A 12,701-nucleotide genomic window follows, 5' to 3' on the forward strand; every position below is an offset into this window, starting at 1 on the left:
CCACCATTAGGTTTATTTGTATGTATTTTGTTTTTTGAAGCATCTTTAAATGGGACTGATTTTTTATTTTCTCTTTCTGATATTTAATTTTTAGCATAAAGAAATGCACAAGGCAGACTGCTGATCAGTGCAGACATGGTCATGGCTCTAGGGGCCGTAATGTTTTGACCTGGTTCATCAGGGACACCCTGGCTGTTGTTGGAGGGGGGCTGAGCCCTGACCTGTGGAGTCTGTGGTAACCCTGGGTACTTGGTGTCAGACTGTTTAATTTGGGGGAAGGAGCCCCACACAGAAGAGGTGTCAGAAGTGAAGTGCTGAGCAGCGTAAGTGTAGGAGAGGCGGGGCTTTTCTTTAGGTTATGGAGCCATGTTTTGGAGATGTGGTTGTTCTAGCCTCACCTCCCCAGCCACAGCAATTCTTTCCTTCCTGTAATGTTGTCAACCTCAGGATATGCTGCCTGGTCTGGCCCGTGGATGGGAACCTGAAAGGGTGGAGGAACTTTACTTAGGCTTGGCTCAGCCACTCAGATCCTCTCTGGACTCTGTGGTCAAAGGACAGTGGCCACGGGTGGGGTCCCTCTGTGGGTGGGCGCATGCCCTTCTCCATGATTGCCCCTCCCGTACCCAAGTTTTCCAAGGGAACATTCTGGGTGTGAGTTGGGAGTAATGGGAAAACAGTGAAGCCACAATTCCAGAGAGATGCCCCTGGGGGGGGGGGGGCCCTGGGGACCTCATCCCAGGCACCATGGCAAAGTCTGTGCCCTGCAGACACACCTGTTATATCTCGGTGAGAACTTTCAACCAAGTGGATAGGCCATGGACTTATAGAAAAAGCCACTCAGTCTCCAGGACTGGCCCTTGTTGGTGGTGTTTGTTCAGCTCCCTGAGGTGTCAGCCCTGGGTACTGTCCTCCCCATTGCGCCTGGAGCCCTTGGGTTATTGAAGACTGTGTGATTTGAGTTGATGGACTTGGCCTTGGCATTTGCTGGCCAGAATGACAGAACTGGCCTGGGGATTGCTGTGCCCAGGAGGCACAGAATTGAGGGCTGACATTGTGTGGAGGTAGGCTCTCTGGGCTCTGGATGCTATGCAGCTGAGGCACTGAGGGTCCTTCCCCAGGACATTCGTACAGTGAATCTTGGTTGTAGAGGTGGTGCCTCACCCCACCAGCGCTGGATAGCCACACACCCTGCTCGTTGGAAGTGACTTATGCTCCGACCTCATGGTTTCCCTCCTGCCAGCCCTCCTGCTGCACCTGCAGGTTACCTGCTTACCTCTGCACTAACCTGTGGGCCTGAGGCTCAGGAAATGTACACAAATGCTGCCACTCTGGCTGCCACTTTTGCCATGAGCATCTTCTCTCTTTGACCAGGAGTTTCCTGTTTCACTGGTACCCAGGACATCATGGCTGGGTAACATTGTCTTGTGAGTGTACCACAGGCTCACACCCTTCCCAGTTCCTGACACTGATAGTACAACACAGTGTGAGGTTAATCCCCATGTTTGGAGAAAGCATTTTCACTTTTATTACATAAGGAAATAACTCCTTATGTATCTAAATTATACAAAAAAAAAAAAAAAAAAAAAAAACCTACTAGAGTTCCTGTCGTGGTGCAGCAGAAACAAATCTGACTAGGAACTATGAGGTTGTGGGTTCGATCCCTAACTTTGCTCCAGTGGGTTAAGGATCTGGCATTGCCGTGAGCCGTGGTGTAGGTCGCAGATGTGGCTCAGATCTGGTGTTGCTGCAGCTGTGGCATAGGCCAGTAGCTGTAGCTCCAATTGGACCCCTAGCCTGAGAACCTCTATATACCAAGGGTGCGGCCCTAAAAAGCAAAAAAATAAAAAATTGAAAATATATAAAAAACTACAAATCAATAAATAACAAGGTACTGAAAGAAAAATACATAAATATAAGGAGTTAGCTTCAAAGAAGAAGCAGCCAAAATGTAACAGAAAACAAAACAACACATGAGAAGATGCTCAACATTACATTATTACTATCACCTGTTACTTGTACTAGTGACATATTTTTACAGTTAAATAAAGACGGTACTTTTCTAGCCATCCCCTGCCTAGCCGTACTTCAAGATCAGTACACCTAAAAAGTACCACAATGGGATTTCACTCACTTTCATCATATTGGTCAAAACCTGAGAAGTGTTGGAAGGATTTAAAGGAAATGGAATTATTATATATTGCAGATGGGAATGTCTTAGTGTTTTAAAACCTGATGTGGCCTGGCTTTAGAGGTAATTAATTTTCTTTCTCCTCTCTCCCTCTTTGGCAGAGATTATATGTTATTTCAAGGAAAAATCATTGTTCAGGCTGTAATAAACATATACTGGGGAATTTCAAAAGATATAATGCTTTGATTGATTCTTTAAAAAATTTTTTTTTCAAAATTATAAATTGTTTTTCCCGGTAGTTAAGGTCCCAGTTTCATCAAAAGGGGTCTATTGAAGTTACTCTATATTTTAGAGATAAGATAGTTGTACCATCTTAAATTACATGATCTATGCTCATAAAATTGATCTGTGATCAATAGTAAAATGAATTTCAGCTTCTAAAGCAAAAGTGAGGATTGAAGAGAAGATACAGAATTGGTTACTGGTCTCAATGACATGATAATCCTGCATCTGAGCAGATCAGCCACTGCTTAGGTTTGTTGGCACTTCAAGGTCAGTATTTTTAACCATGAAGCTGAGAAGTGAGAGGAAAGAAAAAGGTTTGAAGAGTGAACTGTTGCCATCTCTTTGCTCTGCCCCCTGAGCAGACCATCAGAAGCTTGGGGTTTGAACAGCAGAAATGTGTCTTCTCAAATGGGAGCCTGGGATCTGAGCTCAGGGACTGGGCAGAGGTCCAGGTAGCCCCATGTGGAAGCAGCCTCTCCCCCAAACACCCCTGTCTCTCTTCCTCTCCCTCTGAGCCCACAGTCCTCTGGGCTCAGGGCACACCTGCCTGATCTCATTGACCTTTAACCATCTCCTTGAAGGTCCACCTCCAAACAGTCCCATGAGGTTAGAGCATCATTGTGGCTTGTGGCTTGTGGCTTGTGGCTTGGATGGGACACCATTCAATCTGCAACATCAGCTCTGCCTGCCACTCTCCTAAGTGCTGGGGACCTTGGTGAACAAGCAGAGGCCCCTCCGGGGTGGGGTGTATGTCCTAGGGGAGGTGCCAGACAGGAAATCCCGTACAAGGCATCAGTGAACCATGTGATAAGTTAGGGGGCAGTGGTGGGGTCTGGAGTGGGAAGGGTTATGGCCCCCTTGAGCACCTACCCACCCTGAACAAAGCCTGGAAGGATGAGTGAGGGTGGGCCGGGTGTGAGAGGGACGCTTGGAAGGCGTGATACAGTGTCAGGTACTATGGCCCAAGTTCTAACTATGGGGTTGGGGGCCCTTGAGCCACTGCACTAAATTACACAACTGGCGCCGAGCATTTAAAAAATTCCAGATGCGGGGATATTTCATAGCTGATCGTGCCAGTTTTAGATGAACCCTGGGAGACCCAGTTGCGACCATGTGAATTGGCCCCTCAGGAGTCGACCTCTGATTGCCCAGAGAGTCAGTGTGGACGGTCCCCCACCCTGCCAGGGGCACCTCACATTTGGGCTCCGCTAAACTGGGGGCATGGCTCCCATATTGGGAGGAAGCCTGGAGGGACCTCCTTCCTTATGCTGACCAGTATGCCAATCATAGGTTCCAAGGGCTTTTCACCTGAGCCCAGGGACTAGTTTGCTTTAGGTCAAGGAAGTTGTTGATAGAATTCTGCAGCTCTTCACTAAAGTAAAATATCAAGCAATAACAATTATTTATGGAGCAAACCTAGAAAGTACCTTACTCAGCAGCTAGGAAAATAATGCCCTCTAACGTTGATTATCCATGTTAATAAAAACTAAAAATATCAATGATTCAAGTACAGGAAACCCCTAATCTCTCCCACAGAAAGGGAAAGCTACACCTTGCTCAGGTGGAAGAAGTAGCTTTGAATATGAGGGGAGGGGAGACTTCACCCCTCAAGAGGGTCAGCAGTGTCACCTGAGGGCAGCCAGAGCAGGGAGTGAGGGAAAAGGGGAATTTAGGCGATTTGTGAATATTCACGTTAACTATGCAGTGCATTCTGAGGGGATGTTTTCCTTTTCCTCCTTTGTTGTTTAAAGGCCGAGTGGAAATCTATAAATGCAGTGCCTCTTCAGGGCTGGGCTCTGGCGGGAGTGATGGCTGCAGGTAAGCCAGTCCTGGATTTCCAGGAGGTGCTGGTGCAGGGCGCGGGAGGTAAGGTAAACCCGCACACCTGGCAGGGAAGGAGGGCGGCGTGGTCAGGGCGCGAAGTGTTTGCACGTGCACCTGCAGAGGGCGCCGGTGGGCCAGGTGCGGGAGAGGAGTCCCGAGAGGTTGGGGCTGCATGGTGGGGGGCGGGGCCCGCGTGGGGGCGGGGCCCTGGCGGCCTCGGTGCACAGGTCTGATCCTGGAGTCCGCCCAGCGCTGTCAGGGGCTCCCAGTGATGTGGTGGAGGCGGAGAGGCCAACAGGTAGAGGTGAGAAGCAGGGCCCGGCGGGGCTCGGTGGGCCTGGGGCGCGTGGCTTGCTCTTGCTTCTCGGAAATGTGGGGCGTGTGAGGAGAATCGAGATTCAGGCTCAGGGATTAAAGTAGAAGCACGGAGCTTTAGATCTGGATTCATTCTGGCTTCAGTTTGGGTGTGCCCAGCGGGAGGAGTTTCTGCGTCTGTCTGGGCACTGGGTAGTCAAGGCCGGATGAGGACAGCGTGAAAGGGACGTGCGGGAGGAAGAGTGGCTACAAGACAGGCTAGCTGACACTGACGGGAGTTTCGGAGCCGAGGGGCCTACTCCACACATCTGTGCGGGTCCCCAAACTTCCAGGGGCCCGGGCCACCTGCACAGGGCGTCTGACCCGCTCTAAGACTCCAGGCCTGCGGAATTGCTCTTTCCTCCACCGTTTCATGGATTTCACATCCCCAGTGAAAGAGCCTTGTTTCTGAATTGCTTTCATCTGTTTAGCGGTAATTTGTAGGGAGTGATACAGCAATGCTTTACCGTTAAGTTAACCAGATCTACAAAAAGCACAGATGAATGTAAACCTTTGGTCACAGAAAAATGAGTCTCTCATGGCAGGGTGCACATTAAAACAATATTAGATTACTAACACAGCAACTTTTACAGCTTTTACATTCTCTATCAAAAGAAAACTAGCACTGGTGTCTTAGGAACATAAGAAAAGCTCGCAGTTTTACCTGGAGAGAAAAAGCATAACATTTCCTTCTATGTCTTAATTTAATTTCACCGGTAGCAGTGGCTTTGGGAGTTAGTCATTCATTCTGAAGCAGAGGACTGCCTGGAGGAGGGGAGATGGAGTCAGTCTCCTGGGCTAAAGCTGGAGAAAGGTTTCTTTTCTTTTTTTTTTTTTAACTTTTATTTATTTATTTATCTTTTTGCCTTCTTCTAGGGCTACACCCGTAGCATATGGAGGTTCCCAGGCTAGGGGTCGAATCGGAGTTGTAGCTGCCAAGCCTATGCCAGAGCCACAGCAACACGGGATCCGAGCTGCCTCTGTGACCTACACCACAGCTCCCAGCAATGCTGGATCCTTAACCCACTGAGCAAGGCCAGGGATTGAACCCGCAATCTCATGGTTCCTAGTCGGATTCCTTAACCATTGAGCCACAACGGGAACTCCTGGAGAAAGGTTCTAATAGTGTCTCCTAGATAGGGCTCCGGTGACAGACTGAATGCTGTTTCAGGTCCTTTTGGCCAGAAGAGTTTTGTTCAGAGTCTGCGGTTTAAAAGTTTAAATGCATCACAAAAGAAAGAATGGCACTTGCTTTGAAATTAGAGTGTGATTACTTTAAAGCACTCTGGGTTGTTTTATTGCCTGAAGCTATTTTTAAGCACCTTCTTTTCTAATGGTCTCTTGAAAGGCAGCGAGAGCAACAGCTCCCCGGAACCTGCTGGGAGAACCTTGGAGAATTGCAGGGAAAAGTCCTGTATTTTGGCCTTGGATCAGTGGGCCCTCTTGAGCCCTCCCTAGAGTTTGACCCAGGGGCATTCACAGACACCGTTTTTAGCCTCCCTGCAGCAGCCTGTGCTGTCCTTTATCAGGACTTTCAGTGTTTGAAGCTGAGTGATATCTGAGGAAGGGCTGGTGGGTCACCGGTACATGAGCACATTGTACACATGAGACACCTTGATGTCTCTCTCCCACATTCTGTGAACACGTTTGAGACAAAGGGACCGTCTCTGATGCACACTGAAGTCGGGAGCCTTTGTAATCAGAGACTGCAAAGGGGAGCAGTACCTGTTTCCTAGGGGCTTGTACTCCAGACAGTCAGGGGAGGAGGGGAGCTCACCCGGCAGAAGGCGCCCTGGTAGGCCTCAGCGATCACTAGCCTCTGGGCGTTGCAGCGCTGGGTCAGGATGTCAATCAGCAGGTCCTTGTCACAGCCTGGAAAGAATGGTATTTGGAGAGCAGTGAGGTCGTTGCTGTGAACTGGAGATGGGCACTTGCCATCTGCCTCTACATGGACTGAATCCTGAGCCACTGCACCTGCCAACCCCCAACACCTCCTGAGTGGAGCTCAGTGTGGAGATCAGGACGGGGGTGCCATGTGCCTTGGAAAACAGGCAGAACAGGTCTTCAGATACTTAGATATTTTCAGAAGATATTATGAGCCCAATTCTTGCATCTCCTTGTATCTAGAAAAGCACTGAAATCCTCATGGTGACATCTGCTCCTTGTGACTAGCAGCGACCTTCTGCAAAATGTGTGCATCTCCCCCTTCACCAAAATCACTCACATGCTGCCCTACCCCCCCCCCCCCACCTGTTTGGAGCAGTATCTTAGAGCTCTCCGAAATGCTGCCTCAAAGGCTCTAGTCCTCATTTTGCCCCGAGTAAAACTTAACTCTCTTCTTCTAGGTTGTATATATTTTTAAATTGACACTATTGTTGGCTGAAATAAAATGCACAACCTACAAGTTGCGAATTATGTTTTATTTGGTAACTCTCTGAGGCCTCAAGCCGGGGAGGCAGCCTCTCAGTAGCTCCGCAGGACAGCTCTGAAGAGGCGAGAGCTAGGGGGGATGTACGGGAGATTTTGCAACAAAAAACGGGTAGTGAGAACATCAAAATATTACTCTTAATTAAAACCAGACACCTCGAGTGAGTGAATTTAGGCTTTGTATGTAGGAAGCTGCAGGGTCTGGGCTCACTGACATGATTCCTTTGACATACACTGCGGCTGTGGAGGGCCAGCATCCTGTGCTTTCCCACCCTGAGTCCCCTCAGGGGGCACTCTTGGGGTGGCTGTAATGTGGTCGCTTGATGGCCACAACATCCTTTGTTCACTGATGTGGCAAGTGACTCTTTTTTCATTGACACTGCTCTGTAGAGGGAAGAACCCATTGTGCTGTGATCCAGACTGGTACACAAGCTTGGCCCCCATGGCGCCTCCAGCAGGGAGCAGTTCTAACTAGGATGGAAATCCCAGAATGGCTCCTGATGCCTGTGTGCTTCCTGTCTCTCCTCTTGGTGCTGCATCTACAGATTTTCCTTTAAAATGATCCAGTGACAATTCAGGGGTAGAAGACATGATCTCCCTTCCACCAGCCCTCCCCTCTCCAACTAGAAGCTTCTCTGAAGCTCAGGCTAATGCCTTTCCTGTGTTAGAGTGTTACCGAGAGGTGCTATTCTTAGTCTGATTGGTGAATATGAACTATCTATTCATAAGATAGTTTTTGTAAAAACGACTCATTTTCCTTTGCTCCCAAATAAATTTTCGCTTTCTTATTTTTTTAAAGTAAAAAACAGTAGCCAAGTCAAAAATCAGTAAGTGGAACAATATCAAACTCAAAAGCTTCTGCACACCCAAAGAAACAATCAACAAAATGAAAAAGCAGCCTACAGAATGGGAGAAAGTATTTGCAAATCATATATTTGATAAGGAGTTGATATCTAAAATAGATCAGGAAATCATACAATTCAAGAGCAAATACCAAATAATCTCATTGAAAAATGGGCAAAGGACCCAAATAGATATTTTCTTTCTCAAGAAGACATACAGATGCACAAGAAATATACAGAATGATATTCAACATCCTTAATCATCAGAGAAATGCAAATCAAAACCACAGTGAGGTGTATAATCTTACAACTCCGAAAGACAGGAAATTATAAGTGTTGACAAAAATGGGGAGAAAAGGAAACTTTCATGCACTGTTGGTAGGAAAGTAAATCGGTGGACTGACAATGGGAGACAGTAGGGAGGTTCCTCAAAATATGACCCAGCAGTCCCCCCACTTCTGGATAATTATCCACAAGAAATGAAATCAGTGTCTTGACGAGTTATGTCCACCCCCATGTCCATGACAGCATTATTCACCACAGCCAAGATATGGAAACCACTTAGGTGTCCATTGACAGTGGCACTAATAAAGAAAACGCAATACACACACAATGGAATAGTGTCCAGTCATAAGAAGAAGGAAATCCTGCCATTTGCAACAACATGATGAGTCTTGAAGACATTATACTAAGTGAGATAAGCCAGACAGTGGAGGACAAATACTGTATCATCTCATCTACTCATGGAGTCCAAAACGCTGAATTCATAGAAGCAGCCAGGGGCTGGGGAGTGGAGGGAATGGGGAAATGTTGGTTCAAAGGTACAGCTCCCAGGTGTTCGAGGAATAAGGTCTGGACCCTAGTGTAAGTCATGGTGACTACAGTTAACAACTCTGCATTGCACACCTGAAAGTTGCTAAGAGAGTACATAGTGGTTCTTCCCATAAAGTAACAACAAAAATGAAAATTTGTGAGAAGGATGCATAAACTGACCTTATTAATCATTTAACAAAATATTCATGTGTCAGATCATCATATTGTACACCTTAAACTTAAAAAATGTTATATGTCAACTCTGTCTTAAAGCTGGAAAAACCTACAGTAGCGAAGGAAAACATAAGCAGTTTGTCTTTTTCAATTGCACTTTGCCAGGAGCATCAGGATGGATGGCCTTTGAAAGCATTTTGAGCTGCATTCTTGCTCTGGCATGCCAGACTAGACACTGCCATCAAAACCAAAACCTCCTGAAATATTTCAGCTAAAATATTGACAAGAAAAAATTCCAAAGGTCAAAATGAATCCATATTCTGACCCTAAAATTGTAATGGCAAGAAGATTGGAGCTGGAGCAAAGAAAAACTTTCAGTGAATAGATTGCTCTGATCTCCAGTTTTAAAGCAAAAATTATACTCTTGAAGAAAAAGTTAACTCCTAACTTTTAGCTACCCTACCTCTGTATTTTTCCAGTGATGATAGATAATTTAAAAGGTTTAGAAGCATTGCAAACTCTTCAATTCGACTTTGGAGTGTATTCAAAGTCCTTTATTGTTTTCCCGTGGGATTCCTCCAGTGGGCGCGCACACACACACACAGCTTGTGTAAAGGCGACCTTGTCTGCAAAGCTAAGAGCTTGCTTTCTCATGAAAGGCTTTGTATGTTTCATGCAAACATTCCCTTTATACTGTCAGTGTTTATCTTTATACTCACCAAAAGTCTCCTTAAGGCAGTTTTTACTTGAGGAAAATATATGGATGTTTAACAGCTCCATATCATACCTTAATGATTCAGTCTTTTTTAAAAGAACCAACGGTTTCCCTCTTTCTCTCTACATTCCTCTCCCAAACTCTGGATGCCTCATTGTACACCGCTTATAAGCACCTACTCCCAGATTCCACGTTCCAGGTGCGCACAGGCCACTCAGCAAGTGACCCAGAAGGACAAGCCCAGTAAAGGTGGGGTCGGGGACAGAAGAGTGCAGATGTGGATGGCATGGCCCATGAGTGTGAGGACAGAGAAGGGTTCAGGTGGAAGGGCTCCCTTGAGGGGATCTTGAAGGAAGAGAATGTGGATGCCACAGAAAGGAGAGAAGGCGGGGGTGACTGGGCCTGTTTGCTGGGATGTGGAAAAGCAGATCCTGCAGAGCAGCAGGAAGTGTGCTATGGCTGGACGTGGAAGTAGCAAAGGCAGCCGGCTTGAAAAGAAACAGGCCAAAAAGGATGTTTATCCCAGGTTCAGTTTTTTTGGTTTGGAACTTCGTCTAGTGCCAAAACATTTAAGAATTGAAGGCAAAAACATGTCAAGCATCAGATTTGCAAATGTGAGAGGCAGTTCTCTTCACCACTATTGTCCTTTTATATTTCTTGTTCTGCTTTTTTTTTTTTTTTTTTCCACCACCCTGCAGCACAGGGAGTTCCCAGGCCAGGGATCAGATAGATCTGAGCCAGAGTTGTGGTCTAACCCACCATGCCTGGCCAGATCAAACCTGTGTCCTGGTGCTGCAGATACACCTCCAATCCCATTGCACCACAGCGGGAACTCCTTGTTCTACTTCTTTGCCCAGCTTTTTTTTTTTTTTTTTGTCTTTTTGTCTTTTGTTGTTGTTGTTGTTGCTATTTCTTGGGCCGCTCCCGCAGCATATGGAGGTTCCCAGGCTAGGGGTTGAATCGGAGCTGTAGCCACCGGCCTACACCACAGCCACAGCAACGCAGGATCTGAGCCACCTCTTTGACCCATACCACAGCTCACGGCAACGCCGGATCGTTAACCCACTGAGCAAGGGCAGGGACCGAACCCGCAACCTCATGGTTCCTAGTCGGATTCGTTAACCACTGCGCCACGACGGGAACTCCCCAGCTTTTTGTTTTAATCTGTGTGTGTCTTCTGCTAGTCACCAGAACATAACATCCATGTTACAGTCTTAAAGTAAGGTAAAGCATAGGAAAAAAATGAAAAAGGTGCTAGAAGTCACCAGGCTTACCAAATCCCTGGAGCGCTCCCCCCAGCATTTGGGCATCCATCATGGGGTTGAAATTGGGAGCTGGGACAATGGTTCCCTGTACCTGGGGGGAGAGTCAATGACAATGGGATTTCAGTAATTCACACCAAAGATGTCAACAATAAATGAAATGATAAATGAAAACAAAAGTATATTCTATATGTTTAAATTACTCTAAGACATCCACATGGGTCTAATGAACAAATACATTAACTATTTGTTTCTTCTCTTCTAGTACATAATTTTTATAATTTTATTAGAATACAGTTGACTTAACAAGGTGTCAGTTTCAGGTGTACAGCAAAGTGAGTCCATTGTAATCACAGAGAATTAACTGTGTTCTTTTTAATCCATTGTCCTCTCCTATACTGGCATCTATTATTCATCTAGGAGACTGAGAAACTAGAAGTAATAGTAGAAAAGTGTAAGAATCAAATAAATATATGTCTTCTTTATAAACAATAAGGAGTTTCTTAGAGTCTTAAGAATTGGAGACTATTTTATAGAAGCTGAAGAGACCTGTGTTGTAGGACTCATGCCATTCAAATGAATTAGAAGTGGCAGTTGCCACCACAGCTATTTTTACAGCCCTAAAATCGTATCAGAGAAGATTGAAATATTTGAATTTGGGTTATGGGATTCATAAAAATCTCGATGATATAGTTGGGGGCCGAGATTTTTTTGGCCGAAGCTGGCAGCTGCAGAGGAAAACGTAAAACCCTGACCCATCCCTCCTGTGGATAATGAAAGAGCAGAACAGTAAGTGAGGCTGCGTCTCCTGTTTGAGTCTGGGCTCTCTAGGCTCATGTTCGGATCTTGGACGGGAGAACAGCCTAAGTGGGTTGAGAAGGGCAGCTGTCCCCGAGGGCCCTCCCTGGGCCAAGAAAAACATCTCCCAGGGCACCTGGTCCCCTGCCTTGAGGAGGCAGGTGTCCCCAAGCTCTCCTGCAGCAATGACCAGTCTTAGCTGAAGGTGATGGGTTTCTGAAGCACATTGTCTAACAGCTGAAAATCAATTAATTAATGCGCAAAAGACTACGCTTAGTTTCCAGATCAATAAATTTGCATGTATTGATGCCAAAATATTTATGAAAGGATTTTGTAGGGGATTAAGAACACTGTTCACTTGTTCTTAGTTAACCAGGAATTAAATTCAGTTTGGCTTCCCCTTGAAATACTAATAAACTCAAAGCTGTCTATTTGAAGTAGCCATTCTGATAGTTGTGCTGTGGCCATACTTTTATACTGGGAGATATGACCATGTTGGTGAAACATTCTTCTTTGATCTTATGTAGACAGACATCCACAATTCAAATACAAGCATGTTCTGCTTCTTATGATGCCAGCGTGTGTGCTTATAAACAAGTTTCCAATTGGCTTCTAACATCTCGAGCTTGTTGGCCATGATCCTGAAACTAAGTTCTCTTGAGCCAGCCTCAATTCCAGAAGACAGTTATTAGGGGACAACATGAGTTTTATCTCCCTTATTCACTTCCCAGTCCCGCTGGGTGAGAGTCTATGCACAATATTTACTAAATTAAGTTCAGAGAGCAGATTCTAAAGTCATTTCCCAGACAGAGTTCTCCTCACCTCAGTCATTTTCTTTTGAATCTTATAATCCTAGAGGAATTTAAGATTTAAACCTTTGAAGGAAGAGCCATGCCTCTCAATGTAAAATTTCTTTCCTGCTGTTTGTCGCTGCCTTTCACTAAGTCCTGTTTTTCTCTGTAGCCTTTTCTCTGTTTTTTTCTCACTGGGAAAATCAAAGGTGTTTGAGGCGTGGAACAGAATTTCAGGAGTTAGAAGGCTCGTTTGGACAAGCCTTGGGGCAGTACCCTTCATCGCCT

At 45.9% G+C, this 12,701-nt stretch overlaps 2 protein-coding genes across 5 annotated transcripts in view; one reads left to right on the forward strand and one right to left on the reverse strand.

Annotated features, from left to right (window-relative positions):
• ANXA10 (annexin A10) overlaps positions 1–12,701 on the reverse strand; it is a 66,197-nt gene that overhangs the window by 27,938 nt on the left and 25,558 nt on the right. For 3 of the 4 annotated variants that reach the window (XM_003359068.4, XM_084994718.1, XM_084994719.1), the window contains exons 2-3: positions 10,837–10,918; positions 6,369–6,463 (exon numbers count right to left, since the gene is read on the reverse strand). In XM_003359068.4, the coding sequence (XP_003359116.2) occupies positions 6,369–6,463; positions 10,837–10,918 (177 nt within the window). Of the gene's footprint in view, positions 1–1,971; positions 5,076–5,255; positions 5,357–6,368; positions 6,464–10,836; positions 10,919–12,701 lie in introns of those variants that run through there. The other variant, XM_084994720.1, reaches the window with a different exon arrangement.
• The window catches only part of LOC110256686 (uncharacterized), a 237,477-nt gene that overhangs the window by 9,603 nt on the left and 215,173 nt on the right, over positions 1–12,701 (forward strand). Inside the window, exon 3 of the mRNA XM_084997472.1 lies at positions 4,165–4,231. Coding sequence (XP_084853598.1) covers positions 4,165–4,231 — 67 coding nt within the window. The remainder of the gene's footprint in view (positions 1–4,164; positions 4,232–12,701) is intronic.

Source organism: Sus scrofa, chromosome 14 (genome assembly GCF_054392235.1).
Source record: "Sus scrofa isolate SSC_HxYL_T2T_F1_AM1 chromosome 14, Sscrofa_HxYL_maternal_Yorkshire_Landrace_v2.0, whole genome shotgun sequence".
Lineage (NCBI taxonomy): Eukaryota > Metazoa > Chordata > Mammalia > Artiodactyla > Suidae > Sus > Sus scrofa.